This window comes from Felis catus, chromosome A1 (genome assembly GCF_018350175.1).
Source record: "Felis catus isolate Fca126 chromosome A1, F.catus_Fca126_mat1.0, whole genome shotgun sequence".
Lineage (NCBI taxonomy): Eukaryota > Metazoa > Chordata > Mammalia > Carnivora > Felidae > Felis > Felis catus.
The window spans coordinates 66,406,172-66,431,285 of NC_058368.1; the positions used below are offsets into that span (position 1 = coordinate 66,406,172).

At 43.8% G+C, this 25,114-nt stretch overlaps 1 protein-coding gene across 2 annotated transcripts in view; it reads left to right on the top strand.

Moving 5' to 3' along the window:
- Positions 1–23,379, top strand: part of GPC6 (glypican 6) — a 1,119,966-nt gene extending 1,096,587 nt beyond the window's left edge. For both annotated transcript variants that reach the window (XM_019828517.3, XM_011280573.3), the window contains 3 exons: positions 16–152; positions 14,838–15,013; positions 18,949–23,379. In XM_019828517.3, coding sequence (XP_019684076.1) covers positions 16–152; positions 14,838–15,013; positions 18,949–19,151 — 516 coding nt within the window. In that variant the 3' untranslated portion in view covers positions 19,152–23,379. The remainder of the gene's footprint in view (positions 1–15; positions 153–14,837; positions 15,014–18,948) is intronic.
- The last annotated feature ends 1,735 nt before the right edge of the window (positions 23,380–25,114 follow it).

Genomic DNA, 25,114 nt, shown 5'->3' on the forward strand with positions numbered 1-25,114 from the left:
TGCTTTCTTGATCAGGTCACAGACATAAAAGAGAAACTGAAGCTCTCTAAAAAGGTCTGGTCGGCGTTGCCCTACACCATCTGCAAAGATGAGAGCATGACGGCGGGCGCGTCCAACGAAGAGGAGTGCTGGAATGGACACAGCAAAGCCAGGTGAGGGTGGCTCATGGTGCTACGGCTGGGGCAGTGCGCATCCAGCCCTGGACGCCTCCCCCGGCGCAACTCTGCAGGCCCGTTTATGCAGAACGCGACGGAGGGTGGAGGGACAAGGCGTCACTTAGCCACAGCTGTTCAGAGTGACAGGTTTGACGGGCACCTGGGAGCCCTTACTCTCAAGGTGCCATTAAGCGTGGAATCCTCGTTCCGAATGCCTCGCCTCTGGACGAGGACAGAGGAATGGTGACAGATGCCAGGTTCCAGATATCCCGAAGCCACAAAGAGCCTTTTATGTTCGCTTAATGACTTTAAGACAGCAGAGCTATTTTTATCTGCAGCTACATTTGCACAGCTTTCTGTTTTTCCCATCACAAGCTAAACAGGAAGTCCGACTGTAATGTCTCTCACCCTTGGAGAAAAACAGTTTTTGATGTGCTCTTTGGAAGGGAAAGGGAAAAAGAAAATGACCAAGGGACAACCAGGCAAGTGTCCTCAGAGGTTCCCTGCCTCGAAAAGTCCCACTGGAACCTCCTGATGAGAGATGGCTCTGTTCCCATCCTGCCACTCGGCTGCCCAGTGCTGCTGCCACTTGATACGGAATTTCTGAATTTCTTAATTCAGGCCAGAAATAGGGTTGGCCCGAGTTTTCATAGGGTGGAGGAGTTGGACAGGGGAACCGGCTGGGAGTTGGCAAGTAGGGCAGGACACCGGGAGAGGAGGCTGCCGGAGCACGCCTCAGCGGGGCTGCAGGTGGGCAGAGCATCTGGTAAATTGGACTCAAGGAATCTTTGGGGATTGACCAGCAGGTGGAGAAGTTAAGAGGGGGGTCTGTTCTGCGCCTTCGTGGGTGTTTTCAAGCATATGAAGCAGCTGTGATCAAAAGGAAACAGGAAGGTACAGGGATATTAAGTTCAGAAGCAGCTGCAGAAGGTAAGCAGGGGTGCAAGTGAGATGCTCATTAGGTGCTATTTCTCACACTGCTGAGTGGAATTTTTTAAGCATCTATTGGTAATGATATTATTAGCCATACTAGGGAGAGCTTCGCGAGGCAAAAACAAGACAGCTATGGAAAGAGCCGTAATCATTTCAAGTTGCTCCAGAATATCAATATCCAAAATTTAGATCATGAGCGTAGACAGGTATTTGTCTACGGTATCAACAACATGCCCCTCGAAAATGCTTTAGTAATTTACCATTGTCCAGCCTTGTAGGAAGGAAACCTTTGGCCCGAAAAATTCAGCTGTGAAATTGAACAGTTTCTAATGTGTCTTTTCCTAATGATTGTACAGAAAGACACTGTAAAGGATGACCAGATGGCCTAATGAATAAAGTGGTTGATTTTCTGAACTGCTCTGTTACCCATCTGTGTTTACCTTTCAGCCTTGGCCGAAATGAAGGCTGTGTTTTGAACTACATTCCCATGGTTACACAGGTTGCTGGCTATTAGTGCATCCACAAAAAGAAATATAAAGAACTGTTACAGGTGGGAATTGGGGAGGGGACTATATACACTCCATCAAGAAAATGAATGGGGACAATGATGACCATTAAAGTCAGAGCCAGGGGAGAGCGGGTTCAGCTGAATTTCTCGTGCAGATCAAGAATGCAGAAGGGTAAATGATTAGGCTAAGGTTGCCCAACTAGCAAGGGTAAAAGCTGGAAATCTCCCAAATCCAAGCCCAGTATTCTTTTCACGTCAATATCCTGACTCTAAAACAAATGGCTGCTAAATATTGTTCTCCCCCTTCCCAGGTTAAGAGAACAAATGAAACAGATCCTTAGCTCTATAAAAGATTTAGTGGATCTACATTCATTCATTCATTCATTCACTCATTTCCTCAGTCCATCAGCAATGTTATTGAGCACTCCCTCTGCCCAGGCGCTGTGCAAGGCTCCGTGAATTAAGTGTTATATGACATCAGTGATGTCTGTCAACCAATGAAAAGCACAGTGGCTGGAGACAGGACCGTGGATTTTGGAATGTCAAGGACCATACTGTTGCACTGTAGGTTTGGGAAAGGACCACACAGGTGGAGAACCACCCCAAGCAGTACTTAGGGACCAGATTTGAATTTTATCCTTAGGTCAATGGGATCCCACTAGGGGACTGTATGCAGGTAAGGGAAATTGTGAAAATTAATGCAATAAAATCATTTGCAAGGATATTCCAGAACCTAACCCAGTATACTATTTTTAAAAAATGAGGCTGTCAGATATTTGTGACTCAAATTATCTTCTCATTGAAAAATTAAAATTTCATAGTTTCTTTTAGTTCCTTTTTAAAAATTCTTCCACTGCAATGAAATCTTAATAACTTTATATTTAATACCACAGTAAGTAGATAACCCTAAAGACTTGTTGAATTACATTTAATTGAAGCTTTGCTCTCATTCTCACCCAAATATTAATTGATGTAGAACATATGAGAGATTTTTTTTTAATTCCACTGAACTATTTTGTAAGTTGAAAAATCCACTTGTAATGCAGATAATAACTATTTTTCCCTACATTTGAAGTATGGATTTTCAGGTGATAGGGCTTCTTAACAGTTTTGTAGGAAAGAAGAAAGAAAGAAAGAAAGAAAGAAAGAAAGAAAGAAAGAAAGAAAGAAAGAAAGAAAGAAAGTTATTCTTATCAAAGAACTTGGTTAAAAAAAAAACCTATCAACAAGTGTTAATGGATTATGGAACAGAGGTGCCTATTAGCCTCGATAGAGGTGGTAATGGTCTTGAGCTCCTAACTCAAGCCTGCTTGATGAGGCCACTGGCAACCCAGACATTTCTTCCTCTCTTTATGTTTTTCTGAAAATTTTTAATGGTTTTTATTTATTTTTGAGAGACAGAGTGCAAGTGGGGGAGAGAGGCAGAGAGAGGAGACATAGGATCCAAAGTGGGCTCTGTGCTGACAGCAGAGAGCACGATGTGGGGCTCGAACTCACGAACCATGAGATCATGACCTGAGCCAAAGTTGGATGCTTAACTAACTGAGCCACCCTTTATGTTTTGTCCATGTGACGCCTATAGCCACATGCTTCCTTGCATACCATTTCCTTGGCCCTCTCATCCTAAGTATTTGACCCAACTTGTCTTCCAACACCCATATTTCTCCTGGCTGTTTTTGAACACCACTCCACAGCTCTCTCCCATACTTCCTTGATTTAGGAGCATAACTATTTCCCATGTTAACATTTCTGAAATCAAAATGACAACTACCATGGATATGTCCATTTCCTCCAGTGTGTCATATTTTCCTGAATAGCCATTACTAAATGAGTGGCACCTGTTGACATTGATGATGACTTTATTTTTTATTAAGTTTTATTTATTTTGAGAGAGACAGAGATAGTGCAATTGGGGGAGGGACAGAGAGAGGGAGAGGGAGAGAGAGAGAAAGAAAGAGAGAGAATCCCAAGCAGTCTCCATGCCACCATCACAGAGCCCAACATGAGGCTCAAACCCACCAAGCTGTAAGATCATGACCTGAGCAGAAACCAAGAGTCAGAGGCTGAACCAAACGAGCCACCCAGGTGCCCCGACATTGATGCTGACTTTAAATAGAAAGAGCAAGATACACATAGATGTGGCTGCTATGGCAGCTGCTGGGTGAATCTGCTGTATTCAGATAATGGCCAAGGGTCTGGGCGCAGTGGCTCCTCTAGAATAAGAACACCCCCCTTCATCTTCCTGCTCCCACCCTGAGTCATTGCTGGCAGATCTCACTCTGCTTCAGTAGCTAAGCAGGTCTGGAAACAGGAGGTGAGCTAGAGGGAAGAGACTGTGCCCTTCAAGGGGAGGAAAATGCCGGTGTGCCAACGTCCTGTCAGCACTTAAATCTCCATTCTGTCAGAAAGACTGGTTCCCTGCTTCCCTTTCCCTTGCCAATGTTTCGGCACAATTTAAAGACCAGGTTGTAAATTCTAAAGCAGTTCTTCTCAAATGTTACTGTGCCGGTAAAATTCTTGGGGCACGTGGGAAAAACACAGATTCTGACTCAGTGAGTCTGGACTGGGACCTGAGATTCTGCATTTCTAACAAGCTTCCCGGGGATGCCGTGTTGCTGATTCAGGGACTGCACTTTGAGCAGTGAGGCTTTAAGACAGAGTTGCCAAATTTGGCACAGAACACCAGACACCAAATGGAATACACTTATGCTAAAAAAAGGATTCACTGCTTATCTGAAATTCAGATTTAACTGGCAATCCTGTAGTTTTATCTGGCAGCCCTACTTTAAGCCCCTATTAACATGTAAGATACTCCCTTTTTCAGTTCACGCACACACCTCCGGGAGCATGTTACGATTTGTTGTTTTCTCTTTGCCTCCACGCATAGCCCTGATGTTTCCTTTAATGGGGCTTTCCTTATATTAAAAACAACAACAGCAACCGGGCCAAGGAGGTCACGTGGCTCAGTTGTAACGTCAGTCGCTGAAGGTAACAGGAGCACAGGCCAGGTTGAAGTCATCTCGACAATGAATAGCTTAGGCTTAACCTGCGCATCGGAGAGAATGTTAAGTTGGAAATGCTACACAGCCTTCACAATGCAGGGTATTGTCCACACAAAGCCCTGGTCTCCGATGAAATGCCCTGTGGGCTAAGGATGGGTACTTTGATTCCCTGGCCGGTACTTGACTCGATTAATGCCTTCATTCATGCTGCTAAAACAGACACATCATGGTCTGGGTGGCTGACGCCGAAACTTATTTCTCGTAGTCTGGAAGCTAATAGGTCTAGACCAGGGTGCCAGCAGAGTTGGGCTATAGTGAGAGCCCTCTTCACGGCTTGTAGAGAGCTGCTTTCTCTCTCTGCCCTCCCATGGCAGAAAGAGGGTTCTGATCTTTTCTTCTTCCTCTAAGGGCACTAATGCCATCATGGAGGTTCTACTACCTTCCCCCTCACCTAAACCTAATCACCTCCCAAAGGCCCCACCTCCTAATACCATCACGTTGGGAGTTGAGGGGACACAAGCATTCCGTCTACAGCAGTTAGTACTCAGATTCGCATCCTCCTTTGCTAGAACGGCTAGCAAAGAATTTTCCTCAGAATTCTCAGCAGTGTCTGCCACTCAAGAAAAGCAGCCTAGGAGGCATCTTCAGTGACCGATGGGAAAGCAAGTGTGCAAATGTAACTTCTTCCATTTCTCACTTACCTAAGCAAATTCCTAGAGAGCAATGAGAGACGATGCAGCCACACTGACTCAACTCAGACAAATAGGAATTGAAAGGAAGTTAGTAAGTAAGGGAGGAAAATCAATAATAATCTAGAGGTCCACGCGGGAAAACAGTAAAGCGTCGTTGTGCAGGTTACAAATCTAGGCCTCCTAAAGTTCCCAGAGACCCTGGGAGGACATGTGCGGCCATCTGTCACCCCTGAGAAGGGCACTGTGGGCAACCGGGTGGCGGGGGCGAGCTGGGGGCACAGGAGCTGGAGGAGAGCGACAAGATGGAGACAGGAAAGAATGGGCTCAGCAGGCGATAAAACTTGTATATGGTTAGCATATGCAGGCTGGAACTTTCCACGTAGCAGCCACAGAAAAAATAAAACCCTCGTGGTGTTCCTCTAGGCTCTTACTTTGGGCTCCTATAGAGGCAAATTCTTACTTTTTTGAGACCATAGCTATGTCAAATTACATCATCTGTATCTTCCTTAAGGATTGTTTCCACTTCATGGGGATCGTTTTTCTAAGGCCATAGGAGTTAAGAAGGAAAGATTAGCATGGGAGGTGGTGGGAGGAGCCAGAAGAAGGCAACAAAATGTGAGAGAGGCCAGTCTCAACAGCACATGGAGTTCATGATGGGACACGTGTTGTTTCAGAATCGCCAGGGTTTCTGCAGTCATTTCCGGATTCCTCCCGCCCCCCCCCCCCGCCCCCTCTTAAAACTACCCCGCAGCTTCCTGCTGCCCCTCCTTGTAAGCCGTTGTCTAGCCCTCAGTGTCTAGCGTTCCTGAAAGTGCCTTCCGGAAGGAGGCAAACAAAATCCTGGCTGAGGACGAGGATTGATTGGATCGGTTGAAAACAGAGCATTGCGGGGAGCCTGTGCTGGTTTTTAAGGCCCCCGGTCCTCGCAAAAATAACTGGGTCCCCAAGGAAATCTTTCCTCGGGCCGGGAGGTAAATACAGTAAATTGTAAGAAATAGGAAACCTAGAGAAATCTAGAAAACAGATCAGTCACTCTCACCAGCCACCGAGTGGATTGACTAAGCCAAGAAAATAGCAAGTCATGACTGGGTACACTTGAGCAGATGCAAGCGGGATGAAATGATGCATGGTGATGAGAAATGTGTCAAAGACAGTGACCTGGCAGATCTGGCAGGACAATATTGTTTTAGTCTGATTGCAGAATATGCCCCAAAGCACTCTAGCTGCATTTTAAAGAACTGTGAGTATCTGATGTATACCCAGCCAGGCAACCACGTCAGGAAGGTGGGAAGTCTGTCTGGGGAGAGAACTGGAGACTGTCACACCCAGCATTCCCGGGCATGCACCTCCCTTCTGTGCACACCTGGGAGGAAAGACCCCTTGAAGTCTGACTCTCCTGGGGGAGGGGGGCGCTGCATGCACCTCCCACAAGTGGTACAAAATGCAGCTGCAAATACCAGGAAAGGAGCATGTTGCTGTCAGCCGCTCAGCAGCCCTGACACCTGGCACGAGGGCCTTTTGTCTTGTGCACACTGGAGTCCGCTGCCTCTGGTTCTACGAAGGAAGAATGGATAAGAGGGAATCTTGCCAATGAGCAAAGAGGCCAAGTCCAAGAACGTAGCTTCTACTCGCTGCTGCAGTCAGTGAGCTGTGTGTCCTTCAAGGGTCCCCGGTTTCGTGTCATGCGTTCTCCAGCTAGAGGAAAGCCACAATGAATCATTCTTCTGTACAGGAGTCTAGGCTTTAAAAGTCCCAATTCTGACAGTCCCTGGTTGACTCAGTCAGAAAAGCATGTGACTCTTGCTCTTGGAGTCATGGGTTCCAGCTCCACATTGGATGTAGAGATTACCAAAATAAATAAATAAGCCTAAAAGTCCAAATTCTCCTGCCATCAGACATTCCTATGAAACAAGCCTGGCATGGGAAAAGCCATGTTAACAATTTAATTTTCCTAAGAATGCATTAGAATTGTGTAGTATGTTAGATTTTTAAGCATTTTCATATACTTTCACTCAATATGTCAGTTTATGGAACAAATAAGGTAAGTATTATTCATGTAAATATAAAATATATAATCATATAAAGTAGCTTAGTCACTTGCCCACGATCACACTGCTGGGTCCCAAAGGATCTCGGGTCCTAGGTCAGTCTCTGCACCTCTGACCGTATTTCAGGGTCACGTCCCATTGAAATACCTAATGTCATAGACAACTCTAGCTTAGCAGCCTTCAAGAATGTCTGAACCCACTTTAGTCATAAAGTCACAGTATGCTTTGAGTAATTTCACTTTCCAGTCAAAACAAAAACAAAAACAAAAAAGGAAAGGGGGAAAGGAAACTATATCAAGAACTTCAGAAAAGTTACACTTAAAACTGAGATTTTTTTTTTAAATTGTGGTAAAATATACATAACGTAAAATGCAGCATTTTTACCACCTTTAAATGTAACAGTTCAGTGGCATTAAGTACATTCACATTGTTGTACCCCATCACCACCAACCATCCACAGGACTTTTTCCTCTTCCTACACTGAAACCCTGAATCCATTAAAGACTCGTTCCCCACTCTTCCCTCTCCCACCTCCTGGCAGCCACCATTCTGTTTTCTGCCTCTCTGAATTTGACTACTCTAATTACCACATATAAGTGGAATTGCACAAGATTTGTCTTTTTGTGTCTGGATCATTTCACTTAGCGTGTCTTTAAGGTACACACATGCTGTAGCGCATGTCGGGATTTCCTTCCTTGTTCAGGTGGAGTGGACTGTACATATAGACCACACCTGGGTACCCATGCATTCGTTGATCCACTCATGGGTTGCATCCATCTTTTGGCTATTGTAAATAATGCTGCTACGAACAGAGGCATAGCGATCTCTGTTCCAGTACTTGCTTTCAATTCTTTCAGATTGAAAATTCCAGAGGTGGAATTTCTAGATCATATGGGAAGTCCGATTTTTCAAAGAACCGCCATACTGTTTTCCAAAGCGCTGAACCATTTTGCACACCCTATACCAAACACAAGAATTCCAATTTCTCCATGTTCCCAAGCCTATGGATGGTAGCAACTTCAGTCAGGAATGCCAGCTCTGCTGGCCTCGTCACACATCGCTCACAACAGGCTCCGTAGACATTTCCGCAACCAGCGCCCCTATTTATGGCTGGGTCAGCTCTTGTGGTTCTTATTATGATCACAGGATGCACTTCAGCAAGACACCATCAGGGAACTTTGAGGAACAAGATGTATTACGACCTGGAGAGGGCATGGCATGCTCAAAAGCCACACAGCAAGGTCAAGGGGAGTGGGTATGACCTTGGGCTTTACCTTCATTTGGATCTAAGTGTGGGGTGCCTGGAGTTTCTCAGGTTCACTGTTGATTGGCTAATTTACTAATGTAAAACCTATGTGTGGGAATTAGGGCATGGGAAGGGAGATGTGGGTCAGTCAAGCAGTGAGTTCTCCAGGTTTCTGAGGGCTTCCTGAAAGGGAACCTTCATGGGTGAGAGCAGTCTAGCCCCTTACCTGGTTGTTTTGCTAGTGGCTAGTGGCCGATATGTTGACTCAAGATACGTGTCTTTGAAATGGAGGCCTGGACAATCAAAAGCTTACGCTCCACTCTGCATCCTCACCAGCACTTGTTATTTTCTGTTTTGTTTTGTTTTGTTTTGTTTTAAAATAATAGCCATTCCAAACAGATGTGAAGTTTAAAACTTAGATTTGAAGAAAGCCTCTGAAAGAAGTTATGGGTACCACAGGTTCACAATCCCTTCTCTGAGATCCCTGTGACCATATGTGTTTCTGAACTCGAAAATTTTTTTTAGATTTTTGGAAAAAAATCATGAGAGTGCATATACCATAGGCTGCAACTCGCAATCAAACACATTAAATTTCTGCAGCAAGATGTATTACTATTCCCACTACAGTGGGATAAGTGAAATGTATGATTAGCCTCATTTCAGATCAGATCAAGTTTTACTAATAAGGAGATGACAGGAAAGAAGGAAAAAAAATTTTCAGAAATTTTTTCCAGACAAGGACCTGTATTAACATTCTACTATTTCATAAGACTCTTAAACCCACAGGAATAAATGAATACATAGCTTAGAATTAGAACTTGCTGGCGAGACATGGATTGAATGCAGCTCATTTGTGACAACGAGCAGGACTGAATCCGCTTTTACCTTTCTTCTTTTTTAATTTTTTTAATGCTTTTTTTTTTTTTTGAGAGAGAGAGAGACAGAGTATGCATGGGGGAGGGGCAGAGAGACAGGGAGACACAGAATCCGAAGCAGGCTCCAGGCTCCGAGCTCCCAGCTGTCATCACAGAGCCCGACGTGCAGGTTGGACTCATGAATCACGAGATCATGACCTGAGCTGAAGTCAGACGCTTAACCGACTGAGCCGCCCAGGTGGCCCCGCTTTTACCTTTCTCTGTCCAGTGTGCCTTGTGTCAGGAGCAGGAGAAAGAAGCATCTGTCTTAAAAACAAACCCAGGCCAGCACCTGGGGACCCCAGCCCCCCCCCCCCCGCTTCCTGCCCTGGCTTCCACTTGGCTCCTGCTGACCCCACAGGGTACCACCAGGCTAACCTTCCTTACAGGTATCTCCCTTCTCAGACTTTTACTGGCTTTCAAATCCCATTAAGTCGTGAGAACTGTGTGTCCCTTTCCCCCACTGTGCAGCTCCTTATGCCAGAACAACCATCGGCATTAACGAGGTGATAAGAAATACAAATACAGGTAGGTTAACATGACTGTCCTCCTGGCAAGCACATTCATAGATCGACTGAAAGGAGTGATTTTGAACGGTGACAATGACAGGCACTGTGGCTGGCCAGTGGGAACCTTCTGTAGTGTCAGGCAACAGAGGGTGACGGAGAGTGTCACCTCTGCCAGGAGAGCCCCAGCACAGAGCCTGAAGCCACCCACAAGGTTGAATGAATAAGTGCCCCCCACCTGGCCAAATCCCTACGGGACTCTTTCACCCTAATCGGCTCTAACGTGTAGATGTAATCAAGGGGGCCTGTATCCACAATATGAAATGAGATGTGGTCTTAGCCCATTCGAGCTGCTGTAACAAAATGACACATCTGGGTAGCTTATAAACAACAGAGGTTTATTTCCCACACTTCTGGAGGCTGAGGTCCAAGATCATTGGGACACTAGCGTGGTTGGGTGAGAGTCCTCCTGTGGGTTGCAGATTTTCAGCTGTGTCCTCACTTAGAGGAAGGGTTGAGCTAGCTCCCTGGGGCCTCCTTCATGAGCTCTGCCCTCGTGACCTAATCCCCTCCCGAAGACCTCGCCTCCAGAAACTATTACTTTGGGCATTAGGTTTTTATGTGAATTTGAGGGGAACACAAACATTCGGACCCTAACAAATGCGATAAAAAATGAATTCTGCAAGACTACTGAAGATCGAGTTCCTCTACATGCCCTTGCAAAATAGAAGGTAACCCAGAGTGGGGACTCCATGCTTGATTGTTCACGGATGCCACCTGCTTGCCACACCCAGCAAGAAGCGTGGCATGACAATGACACCCTGTTACACCTTCCAATCTGTCCTCATTTCCGGGTTCTCCTCGCGCCGGGTAAATGTGCACCCGGCCTTGGAGCCCGGGTTATCTGTACCAAGATCCTGCTTCCTTTCCATGTCTCCCCAAACTGTCCTGATGCAAAAATAGAATGCTGTCATACACGAAGAAGCCGGTGCCAAATCTAATAAAGGGAAGAATAGTATGGATTCAAAGATGCATCCATTTCTTCGGGCTATGAGTGTTTCACAAAGCGATCAAGCCTGAGTTCCGGGCTTCTCTGGATCCCTCAAGTTGCACTCTGGACATCCATACGTTTGGCCTTTAGGAGGTACCTCTGGAGTGACAAAATGGCCATTTTCTTTTTCAACTGTGCCTTCTGTGTAAGTTTCCACATTGTATCTGAAGTTACCCTTTGAATACGCCAAAAGGAGAAAAGGTTCTTGAGGACACAGGGGCATTGTTACTTGTTTTTATTGTAAGTGGCTGAGCATCGGTAGGCACAGTTAGAGGCTGGGTTTATTTGGCAGCGTCTCATTGTTCCTGGACGCTCAGACTCCCAGGGGGTCGCATTCCCATGTAAGCTATCGCAGGCGGCTGCTGATAAATGAGTCTCGGCTAGCCGCGCGCGCACAGCATCTGAAAGCAACAAAGCCTTCCCCTGACTCAGCACAGGTACTGCTGCAGGAACCGTCGTCCAAAATGTCGAGGGGCAGCCCCAGAACGGGCGGTCACCTTTCGGCCACTCTCAACTCCTGCGTCAGCAAAGGCTAGCCTGCACTTTCTAGCGTTCATTCCAGTGGGCTTTGGAATTAAGTAGAGCTCATGGAGCTCCGGATATATAATTGATGTCAGCAACAGTCAATCCAATGTTATATTTTAGGAGTCAAGTGCGGAATCTAACAAGAATTTATTAATACGCCAGATATAGTGAGAGACAACACAGAAGTTATGCTCTGCTGCAAAAATAAAGAGAAATGGTCCCCAAATTTTAAAATTTTCAATTAGGGCATTTTTTAGGGCAGTAAATACTGTGAAGCTTTGTGGAAAAGAATTTGCAATGTGCTCTGTGTGTTTTATTATTCATTACGTGGTGAACATTGTGAAGTCGATTTTGTTCAAAATACGGATGAAGATGTGGAGCTCATTCAGAGGACTTCTGATTTAAAATGGATAAACCAATTCATACACAAATACATCATGCATGAGATTTCAATAGCTGAAAAATGGCTTAAATATGAAAATCTCTCTGTGTGTTTCTATTTCTTCTTTTGGAGGCTGATGGATAGAGAGCCTTTGGTTTCCAGAACTTGGAAAATCACCTGCAGGAAGGGGAAGAATTTTAAGAGGGTGTATACTGTACAGGGATAAGTAAGTAGGAAGGACAAAACAGAGGAATGGACATCTTCCCAGCTTACAGGGCACCACAGTAGAGGCCGTGCAGGAATGATGATGACCGCAGTGAGGCAGGGCGGCCCCAGCCAACGCGCCCCTGTCCTAGATGTCCTGATTCCCCTGAGATCTACTCCTCCTCTCTCCATCTTGGTCGGTGCCCTGAATGAGAATCTCTACAAACCACATCACCTGGGTGCCCTTGCCCCCTGGCTTCCAGTGGGCTTCTTCTGATGGGAGGCAGCACGTGGTCAGAAGGAGGGACTAGAGAGGTCAGGGCGTCATTCCCCAGCTCCCTCCCCTGCGTGGCCTTGGTTTAGCAGTTGCTGCATCATTTGGTGGCCGTCTGTGACTTCAGTTCTTGCTCATTCTGGTGGCAGTTCCTTCCCAGGGGCTCTCCTGCTGCTAGCAGCCTTGGGGTCCTTTGTCAGCCAGCGCTGGTTTCCCTGTTCCCACCTTTATAAGTCGTCTCTTCTTCAAACTCTCTTTATTACCTCTTTGAGTGTGCCATCTGTTTCTTACCAGGACAAAGACAAATATAGCACCTTTGTAAGAATTAGAAAAAGGCACCCATATGGGTACCTGAGGGTTCATTACACTGTTGTCTGTGCTTTGGTATGCATTGAAATGTTTGAAAATAAAACAATTCCCCAAAAGAAAAGTGTGTCCCTTTGGTGAATGGTGCCCTGCAGGTGCATAGCTTTGTGGAGATGGAATTCAGGCTGGATTTCAGCCCAACTCCCTCCCTGAGCAGGTGACTTTGTGCAGTGCACCAAATGCCCAGACGAACCTGGCAGCCCTCCGGAAAGATGAGCAGGTCTCTAAAAGCTGAAAATTATCTTAAAGAGGAAGTGAACATTGACCTGGGCCTTTAAGGATATTTGGGACTTAAATTGGAAAGTGCCTCGCAGGCAAGGAAACCCTGTGGGACGGGCAGATATAAGATGTATACAGGTATAGATTCTGTAAGGCAAGGATTGTTGAAGGGATTGTTGCAGCATAAGTAGAGACGGGATGGAAACGGGCTTTGCTGAGCTATAAAATGTGAATTGTCATTTGTGATCACCCAGGCAGTATGGTGCGTTTGGACACGTGGACTCTGAAACTAGACCTAGTGGGCTTAACTCGCCGTTTCACCATCCATTAACTCTGTGACTTTGCACAACTACTCATCCTCACTAGGCCTGTTTTCTCTTTTGCAACATGGGGATAAAATAGCACCTACCTCTTAGATTTGCTCGGGGGCTGAATTTAAAAATACACATGAAGGGGGGCACCTGGGTGACTCAGTCGGTTGAGCATCCGACTTCTGCTCAGGTCACGATCTCGCAGTTGACAAGTTCGAGCCCCACATCGGGCTCTGTGCCGGCAGCTTGGAGCGTGGAGCCTGCTTCGGATTCTGTGTCTCCCTGTCTCTCTGCCCCTCCCCCGTGCATGCTCTGTCTCTCTCTGTCTCAAAAATAAATATAGAACACTAAAAAAAATAAAATAAAATACACGCGAAGGGCTTAACACAGTGCCTGACAGTAAGTGCTCAGTAGGCATCAGCTACTGTCACCAAAAGCTTTCAAGCAGAACAGTGACATGAAAGCAGTAGCTTGTGAAAATTAGTCAGACCGCGTGTGCAAGATGCACCACAAAGGAAGAGGCGGGCGGGGAAGTCAGTCTGAGGCTCTGGTACCGTCTGCACTGGAGGAGGGACACAGGAAATGAGACAGAAGTAGCAGGTGCAGGGAATACTAGGAGAAGAGGAGAAGGGGGGCTGCGAACAGGCAGGTCACGAGAGTGAGGAGTCAGAGAGGGCTCCAAGCACTTTTCTGAGACCTTTAGTCTCCACTGGTCTAAATGCACAAAGGTAGCGTGGGCAGTCGACATCAAGGAATTGACAGTTTAAAATTTTTAGTACAAGTAAAAGGAATATGCCCTTTTATTACCAGTGAGAGAATTAAAGAACCATTAGATTTTACCCTTCTCTTTCGCCCAATATCGAACATTAGATCCAAGATTTTATTACAAAATAAAAACCCTGATGGACGCTTCAAACGTTCCAGCGCTCACTGGTTACTCCTCGAACTTTCCAAAGATGGGTTTTTATATCCAGAAGTCTCTTCTGATTAGAGTCTGAGGTTAGGCCTCTTCAGTTGAGAAAGAGCATCCTCGTACAAGAGAACTAAAGAGCGTGCATCATTTACAAGTTCGGTTCTTAGCAAAATTAACCAGAGAGCTGAGGAAGCTAACAAGCCCTTGACTTCAGTATCTACCATTTGGGATGGAGGGAAGAAAGTAGTTAATTTTAAGAAACAACTTGTCTAAGTCCGCAACTGAACGTTCCTTTGTAGGCAAGCCTCCCTGCATATTCAGTATCATTTTAAAAACCACTCTGAAACCATTTTTTTATAGCCCTATCTCCCTCTGAGAAAAGTTACTCCTTGTTTTCACTTTTTGGGTTTTTTGGGGTTTTTGGTGTTGTTTTTTTTTTGTTTGTTTGTTTGTTTTGTTTTTTTTTTGCAGGAGCAGAGCCAGTTGTTGCCAAAGCTCCGGCCCACTGTCAGAGACAGCACAGCACAACCTGGTACCGAAGCCCCTCTTGCCTCACGCTGACCTGTTCTCTTTCTGTTGACCCTGCAGATACTTGCCTGAGATCATGAATGATGGGCTGACCAACCAGATTAACAACCCTGAGGTAGACGTGGACATCACACGGCCCGACACGTTCATCAGGCAGCAGATCATGGCTCTACGCGTGATGACCAACAAACTAAAGAACGCATACAATGGCAACGATGTCAACTTCCAGGACACGAGTAAGGAAGTCTTTACCGGTGCCAATAACTTCCATAGTGAAGATAGGTGGTAGATTATGCCACAGTTGTCCTTCAAAAGCAATGTACACCTGTAATCTTATGTCATTCTTGCCCGATCTGCAGAGCTGTTTATGGTCCTTTGGACAGAGAGCTCTGATCTGCAGGGCTTAGGAGACAGTTACTAAAATCCTAAAGTCATAACTGGTCTTTTTTTTTAATTTTTTAAATGTTTATTTTATTTTTGAAAGAGGGAGACAGAGCATGAGTTGGGGAGGGGTACAGAGAGAGGAAGACACAGAATCTGAAGCAGGCTCCAGTCTCTGAGCGGTCAGCACAGAGCCTGACGCGGGGATCAAACCCACAAACCATGAGATCATGACCTGAGCTGAAGTCGGATGCTAAACTGAGCCACTAGGCGCCCCAAATCACAACCGGTCTTAAGGATTAGTTGCGCTGGATTACATTCAGTGCTACCTAAGCTAAAAGTAAGTCTCATCTGCCAGTTGATCTATTAACGATAAAGCAACAAAGTAATGTTTTCATCTTCTCCTTCCCCCATCATCATTTACATCTCTACCCCAAACTCCTGTCCACTCCCCCAACCACCAAAAGAAGAATGTCCTGAAGATTGCTCAGACGAGGCTGGGCTGGAATCCCTGTTTCACCACTGACTGACTGGGGTCTTAAAATTATATCTTGAGGGGCGCCTGGGTGGCGCAGTCGGTTAAGCGTCCGACTTCAGCCAGGTCACGATCTCGCGGTCCGTGAGTTCGAGCCCCGCGTCGGGCTCTGGGCTGATGGCTCAGAGCCTGGAGCCTGTTTCCGATTCTGTGTCTCCCTCTCTCTCTGCCCCTCCCCCGTTCATGCTCTGTCTCTCTCTGTCCCAAAAATAAATAAACGTTGAAAAAAAAATAAAAAAAAAATTATATCTTGAGTGTCAGGTCGGGTCATCAGGAAGTTCATTTGCAGCCATCTGTAAAGGAACTGAGATAATATCTCATGTGCCGTGGATTCAACTGCATTAGCTCTCTCTCTGTCCGGTCACTCCCATACATGAACCATGGGCATTTGTATCTGGAATATTGAGAGAAATAATGAAACGTTAGTGCAGTATTACACATGACTAGTTTATTAGCTATCACAAAATGTCAGAAGTGATTGGAAAGACTAATAAGTGAACATGAAGTGAAATTTGGAGTTTGTGTAAGTGATTTTAAGAAGCATAACTATAAAAATTCGGGGGGGGGTGTTTTATTGTTTTGGGCTTTTTTTTTTTAAAGATATGTGTCCTTACAGAGAGTTCTTAGGAAAAGATTTCTGGGACATAAGCTGTGGAGTCACCAGTGACTCTGTAATTTGGTCACCGAAGCAAAAGATGATGCTTGTGTGCTTGAATTAATGAGATAGAAAGAAACAAGTTACAGATGGAAGATACGAAGTCATCTAAGTGTTAGCCATCATCCTACTGAGTTGTCCCCTGCAGAAAATTTGTAGTGCTTCATTCCATTTTAAGTAACCCAAAAATTAATTTTCTAAATGCAGGCTAATGGCCAACCCATGAGACTTTCTTGCTGTAAACCCCCTGAGAGTCCTCCTATTATTTCTCTAAACCTCTTCTTCTTCAGAAGAGAACCTTCCACAAGGTTTTGAGCCTTTGCTGCTTCTCCCTTGCTCCTTCCTTAGCTTCGCTCCTCTGAATGCATCCGTCGTCTTCTCTATCTCATGAAATGCTTTATTGTCTGGAGAATGACTATAGGAATAAATAATTCAAGAGAACGTAAGAATTATTTGAGGCTGCCCTTGCTTCTCTCTCCTCTCTGACCTAAAGAGGTTATGCCCATGTCAATCTGCAAAGCTTAGGGAGTGTGCCTGAGAAGAGATCGTGCCCCACTTTCCCTTGAAAGAAACTAAAAATTAGCAACAGTTCAGAGCATCATTTAGCTCTAACCCAAGCCCCATACTTGGCCCCCTATTTTAGGATAGCGTCTGTCATATAAGCCATTATCACATCTTATAGCCATCACCCTTCCTGCTTTTGACATTTTAAAAAATCGCCCCTTAAATTCCTGCGTTTCTGATTCCTTTTCAGAAAGAGATGGGGCCATTATTTCTCTCAGCTGGAATCTCCTGTCATTATTTGCTTACCACGTTTTTAATATTCTAAATCACTTTAATAATATCTTTGTAAAGGTTATACTACTTCTTGTTCATAATACCAGTGTTAAGAGCAATTCCCTTAGCAGTTCTGATATCTCTGAATTTAATTAATGGGCATTTTCCCCCTCATAAAGGCCAAAAGATAAATCCTAGAAAATATTGAGAACCTGGTATAGTGTAATCAAGTGATCTTACCCGGTATTTAGATGTCCCATTAAAAAAAAAAAAAAACCTTGTGGTGAGTTGTGCCATGTTTATTCAGGGGGACATTAGAAGGGTCCCTGCATTACTCTGATTTTACTTAATGTAGCATCTAACAGTCATGATGGTGCCAGCATTTCAGGAGCAGCTCAACCCGCCCACCCTTGTTTCAGGCCAACGGGGAGGAATTTAGCTCTATTGACTGAATCTTTGAGCAAGTTGGGGAAAGAGTAAATGTCATGACCAGGTTTACGGTTTCCTGAGTCCTTCCAGGAACATTATCTCACGTATACCCCCTAATGATTCTGTGAAATAGATAATGAATGAATATTCTCCTTTTTCCAGGTGAGAAAGGAGAGTCTCAGTGAAGCTAATTGGCTTGCCCTAGTTCACTTCAATAAAAAAATGGCAGGTTAACACCTAGGTCCTTCTTGCTGTAGGAACCATACTTTTTTTCTATCAGGCATCTTTGCAAGCACTGGGTTTGGTGCCATCCCACATTTTATCAGGGTGCCTTCACACAAACTCTGAGAGGCAAATGTTACTGTCTGTCTCTGTTGAGCTGAAGAAACACAGAAGCTGAAGATACTTCCCAAGGCACCTTTAATTATTCGACAAGTATTTCTTGTGCATCTGCTGCCTTCTAGGGACCATTAAAGGCAACGGGGATCCAGAAGTGAACCGTATACACCACACACAGTCTCTACCCTCAACGAGTGTACATTCTCATGGAAGGCACAAGAAAACAAGCAAGTTAGTGATACAATTACACATGGTGATAAGTACTTTCACACAGCTAGTGATTAATGGAGACTGAACTGGGACCCAGTTCGGAGACACAGGGTTGTGAAACAAGAAGGAACCAACCCATGAGAAGTGGGAATACAGCAGGCCCAGAAGGCATGTTGGGCAAGTGGGGAAGATGTCACGCTAAGATGACATACTCAGTGGGCACTTGGGTGTTAGTTCCCAGCAGGGAATGGCAAACCTTTTCTGGAAAGAGCCAGTTGTGAAATACGTTCAACTTTGAGGGCCATACATGAATGTAGAATTAGACAATGAACGCATAAGCGAATGGGGGCGGCTATGTTCCAACATAACCTCATACGTGGACACTGAGATTTAGCATTCACACACACCCTATTTGTGTGTCCCAAAGTATCATCCTTCATTTTCAAACACTGGGAAATATAAAAACCATCCTTGGGTTATGGGCCCTGCACGTACAAGCATCTAGCCATAGACCTCAACCCTGACCCAGAGAAGTTGGGTTGACATACCAGCATCGGCCAGAAGAAGAAGTACCTTTCGAAACCAACATGGGTAGGCATGGCCTCTTGTCCGGTTCAGGTTTCACACGTTTCTTAAGTTGGGTAACTGGATATCAGTCAACCCTGTGTCTCAGACATCTATTTCCATACGGTCTCCCGGCCCACCACAAACCTGCCCGCTACAAACAAACCCCTTGCGGCAGTTGGGGGCAGGGAGGCCCTTCCACAACCTGGCCCACATCTAGTGTGCGCCCCTACGCCTTCCAAGCTGTGGTCTAACTGTCTTTTTCAATCTGCCCACGCCAGGCGATGAATCCAGTGGCTCTGGGAGTGGCAGCGGGTGCATGGACGACGTGTGTCCCACGGAATTTGAGTTTGTCACCACCGAGGCCCCTGCCGTGGACCCCGACCGGAGAGAAGTAGACTCTTCCGCAGCCCAGCTCGGCCACTCCCTGCTCTCAGGGTCTCTCGTCTGCATGGTTCTGGCACTGCAAAGACTGTGCAGATAATCCTGGGTTTTTGGTCAAATGAAACTGCATTTTAGCTATTTGAACGGCCAACTCCCTTCTTTTCTTACACTCTTGGACAATGGACCATGCCACACAACTTAACCGTTTTCGATGAGAAGAGAGCAGGACTGCACTCTGCCTCCCTTTCTGTTTGCCCAAAGAGTACCGGGTGCCAGACTGGACTGCTTCCTCTTTCCTTCAGCTATCTGTGGGGACCTTGTTTATTCTAGAGAATTCTTACTCAAATCTTTCGTACCAGGAGATTTTCTTACCTTCATTTGCTTTTATGCTGCAGAAGTAAAGGAATCTCACGTTGTGAGTTTTTTTTTTTCCCGTTTAAAAAAAAAAAAAAGTCAGGAAGAAAATAATTTTCCTTGTAAAATCAGGCCAAACCCCAAGACAACTGCATTTTCAACAAAGGAGCAAACAAGAGAGAAGAATAAAAGAGCGTTACCATTGTGAGGTCGGCATTGCCAGCCGACTCCCAGTGTAAGCTTTTCTGTGATAAATCAGGTTTGCAAAATGCTTTGGGAGAGAAAGTTTGAATTTTTTTTAATGTGGTGAAAATACAGTGTTGTCTTGGAGGTACCGTCTTGCACTCTGTCCACAGAATACCAAACTGATTTGGGGGTACTGATACTAAATTTAGAATTCCATCTTTAATACGAGAGCAAAATTGCCACGACCCAGCACCTCTCTCCCACCTTGCCCGATTTCAATTCCAGTGATGGCACCATTTTCCTTAATTCTCTTGATGTCTGTCCGCTGTATCCAATTGGCACAGATTTTTCTCTTCATCTCCAGTGACTAGTGGAGGCTCCCACCAATTCATCCTCCCCAAGGGTCTCAATTGAAAATAATCTTCAATGAAACAAGAGCTTTGCTTTAGCCACAGGTTTGACATTAATTCGATGTTTCTGCCCCTGGGCTCATTACGCTCCCAAAGTAAGAGTTCTTTTCATGAACTTACAAGCAATTAGATCCAATTGTGAGTGAGTTTTCGTTTTTTAACTATTTGCTTTGTGGCAATTGGTTTCTGCATCACAAGGGCATTCTCTTACAAAATAACTCACAACAACAAAAAAAGTCAAGACAAAAAAATATATATATAGTATTGACATGGAGATTTCTTTCACTTTTTTAGTCTTAGTATGATCATCTATTTTTATATCTCTCTATATATAAATCACAGATTTTAACTTCTTAATTCCAAGCTCAGGGTTGACACACCTTTGTAACGAAAATGTTTTGTCAACCAGCTCTTCTTGTTCTGTGCTGCTCAGAGAAGAGATTCCTCAGCGGTCTGTGAGCACCAAGAATCAAGAAAGAGAACTTTTTACGTCTCTAACTGTCCGTTTATTAAAAGTTTGCCAGGGCACATCCTTTTTGCATGAGCGTGCTTTGTCCTGGGTGCTGCAGACGGTACCGAGCTCATGGGGAGAGCCATGGGTGTGCAGGACTGTACTGGTGATGGGAACCGTATCCATAAGGAATGTGGTATACACACAAAACCATCGCTTTCATGTACGCCTTCAGCCTAGGATTCCGCTTGGCACTTGGACATACGACCTAACTCAAGAGGCCACTGTAGAGCCACAAGCCTAACTGACCCACCAAGTGTACCAAAGCCAGGCCCTATGCTCCCCATGTTAGAGAGAAGCGAAATAAACCAAACTGGGGCTTTGTTAATACGGTTGGCTATCCACGTGTTTCTTGGTTTTTATGATGATCTGGGGTTGGGAAAAGTAATGCTTCAAGACACCATCGTCTGCCAGTCACATTTTATTTAACCCATTGACAGAAACGGCACGTAAATGGTATCTTTCGATCTTCGCTCTCATCAAAATTATAATTAGTTATTGATTTAGTCATCACATTTAAGTAGAACACATGCGGCACAATAGTATTAAGTATATTTGAGCACTTTTGCAAAACTGAAAAGTATTTAGAAGCATCTATTGCTATTTTATGCCTAATGAAATATGAGAAGTAGGATTCTGAGAGACTTTGTGGCATCTTTTCATTTAAATCTTTATGAAATTAACACCTAATCTAATTCAGCATTGCGCACGTCTAGAAAACCATCCATTTCACTGCCAAACTTCAGCTTCCTATCACCAATTACACAGAAAACATCTCTATGAAGGACCTATCATTCAAGTTGCTCATTCCATCGTATGTTCAGAAATCAGTATTGTCTTTCTCCAATAATTAAGGTGCAATACAAATTAAATCAATCTTGATTTTCCAGAATATATGAGTAATAACTTGTTTTTATGGCTTTAAACTCCAGGTCTTTCCTTTTTTAAATATTTCTGCATCGTCTTCTACGAAATAGATCAGAATGCCTTGTTTGCTTTGTGCTTTCACCCCCGAAAGGTTTTGTGCATGTGTATGAATACACATTATAGTAATGAATGTGAACCCATGTTCCGTACACATGAAACACACAGATAATATATATACGCCTGCTCCAATTGTTTCAACACCTTCATTTCGATAGTATCCATATTGGTGAGATATAGTGATCCATAAGAGCCAGGCAGAGAGCTGAAATGACTATCAGTTAATGATGCCACAACATCAGTCACTTGCATGGATGTGGTCGAGATATTCTTCAAATTGTACTTCCTAGTTTTTATCATCATCCGACTATGTTGTATGATTTTTTCAGACTAATTTAACATGAGGCTTTTTCTGTCCTAAGGGAACTGGTTTAATCCGGTTATCCCATTTCAGTAAGTATTTTGACATTCCTCCTCGCCCTCCCCACCTCCTCCGCCAAATTAATTTCTCTCATCTCACTATAGTGATAGGGGATGAAATAATGCTCCATGATTTCTCCCGATCTGCCCTCATTTACTTTGATGTCTCCTAAATTCTGTAATCACATCACAACCTCTGTTATGAGTAGGGAGGGATGGGCTCACTGAAATCAGACACTAGAAATTGTTGGGTGATGCTCATAACCGCGAACACTTAGCTTATTGAAGTGCCTCTATTTACATGTTCTTTAGTTATAATATGTATTTTTCTAACAGAAATACACGTCTGTAATTGGTGTATATTATACTTTGTATATGTTATAACAAAAGCTAAACAGAGGCTAAAGTCTTTAGCAGAGAAGAATGAATTGCAAATTCACCAAGTAGAGCTCTGCCTAGGGTTCTGTATTGAAGGACAGCCGTGACAGCCTTCTGTCACTTTCGTGGAGATCATGTCAGTGCTTTGATTAGAGCCATCATAGAACGACGTCAGCACTGGCAATCGGATTCCCTTACGGTGGTTTACCCGGATAAGTAGCTGGTATTACCCGCTTTACTTGTAAGGGGCAATATTAACAAAGTAGTATTTTCGTCTACACTGAAAAACACTATTAAGTAGTCATTATAAAAGCAACCTTCTATAAATCAAACACATTGAAAATATTGTTGGACACAGAGCCCTGATATTTAATTTATATTCCCTGCTGCAGACATTAGCCTACTTTATTCTTTAGCCATTACATACATGTTTTGGCTACACACTGAACACCAACTAAAGTCCCCAAGGAGGAATAAAAACTTAGCAAATTCCTGAGCTGTGATTCTTTTATTGCTTCTCTTTGCAAGGCTAATTTTCAGGTGGTTTGATTAAAGGTGGAAGTGTTAGCAAATGTAAGTTTTGACTCACCCAAAACTTGCAGAAATACAAACTCATTTTTAATTACCTACAGTCACGAATAGACCTGACTTTCAACTTAAAAGTGGGTGGGGGTGGGGTGCAGTTTAGCTTTGCCAAGAGAAGAGTAAAGGAGACCATAACCTATACATTTGCAACGTGTTTCTCCTTGGCGGAGACATTAGCCAGTGTTTAGTTTCAGGCCAAGTTATACAAGTAGAGTATTGATTTGTATGCATTCTGGAGCCTTGCTACATCACGGTTTGCTACGGCACGGGACTCAGCCTAGCCTGGGGCCATTTGAACCTCATTCAGAGTTGAATAGTTTCTGGAATCTTTGACATCGTCTTGTAATGAGGTACTTTCAGGAGAAGACACCTGAAGGTGCGTAACAGTGAGGTCTCTGTGTGCATATGCATAATATATATGCAGGACAAATGTGTGCACCAATCAAACCTAAAATTTTATGTGACTGTCAAATGAATATTACTTGGGTTAAGATTTTTCATTTCTGATTTGGATAGAAAATTGCTATTAATCTTGTATTAAAATAGTTTTTAAAAATCGACCGGTGCCCTTTCTGCATTTTCTTAATTATTGTCACAGTCTAAATTTCAGAGTTTTTGAATTTCTTTTTGCTTGAGACCTTTTTAGAAACTGCAATACTAAAAGAAAGCAAAAGGAACCATCGACGAAATCAGCACCACTCACCTCAGTATGCTTGGCATTTGAAATCATGAACTTTTAGAACTTGAGAACTTTGAAGAGCTTTTCAAATGTGTATGGAAGATGCTATGTCTCTCTTCTTTTGTATTGGTTTCTTCTCTAAGATAAAATTCAGTGGCTTGAGAACTGATGTCAATACTTTATCACTGAGGTGAGAAAAGTAAGATGATATGTGAAAAGACTAACCATTTCCAAATTCAGCAAGTTGCATTGATTTTTACATTTCTACAAGTTTCCGTGCTATCAGGAATGCTAAATATTGTGTAACATGCTAAAGATTCACTTAACAAATATTTATTAAACTCCTACTCTGTGCTAAACCTGCTCTAGGTACTGATCACGGTTGTCAAAAACACCAGTTGGAAAGTATTCATTCTTTACTACAGTTAAATACGATTACTACGAATACCTCACTTCTTTCAAGAATGCTCTTTTAAATAAAGGAAACCATATAAATAAAGTTATCAACACTACAATGTTTAACTGTTAGCAATATTATAATTTAGCTCACATTATTGCTATTTTGGTTTCTAACGAGAAAAGTGATTTCTACAGAGAATTAAGGAATTTTAGGATAATTCCACCTACAAAATCAGAATGTAACAAATTGTATTTGAAAATAAATTGAATCCAATTTCATGGAAAGGAAAAACATCTAATGGTTTCGGGGAAAAAATAATAAAACCACAGAAACTTTTATCAGGTAACAATATTTATTTTATTTTATTTTATTTTTTAATGCTTATTTATTTTTGAGACAGAGAGAGACAGAGCATGAATGGAGGAGGGTCAGAGAGAGGGAGACAGAGAATCTGAAGCAGGCTCCAGGCTCTGAGCTGTCAGCACAGAGCTGGACGCGGGGGCTCGAACCCACGGACTGTCAAACCCACAGACTGAGATCATGACCTGAGCTGAAGTTGGATGCTTAAAATGACTGAGCCACCCAGGTGCCCCAACAACATTTATTTTAATTTGCTCTTTGGATAAATAGACAGAGGTATAGTCAAAATATACTCACCAACATGAAAGATGGCATTGATTTTTAAAACACCAATTTGTAACATATTAACAATAAGACATGGAGGGTTGTTTGCAGCTCGAGAGCCACCAAGATGCACCCACGTGTTTGTCTATTCAAACAGACATTCACCCTTCATTTAGTACAGATGCATTTCCATTCCGTAGACACATTTACTTGTTTACGTAAACAGACAGCCGAATGTATTTTGTTGGCTCATCAATGCGGCACACGGTGAAGCCAGGAGGGATTAGACGCCTGCCTTTACAGCTTGCTTAAGGAGTTCGTCCACTTGCCTACCTCGAAACATAAAGTAGAGCAAGAAAATGGAAATGTACCCCGTGAGCGCTCACGTTCAGACAGAAGCAGGAAGACAGACTGATTCAAGGCAAGCGTTAGAATATTTACCTTGGATGAAGCCACCTGCTTTTCAATAGGAAAAAGCATCCGTGGGTTTTTTTTTTTTTAAAAAAAGGGGGAAAATGACTTAGAAAGTCGTAGTCATCCGTTCTTTCAAAAGACACGTAATGAGCAATCCATTGTGTGCCAGACACGGTTC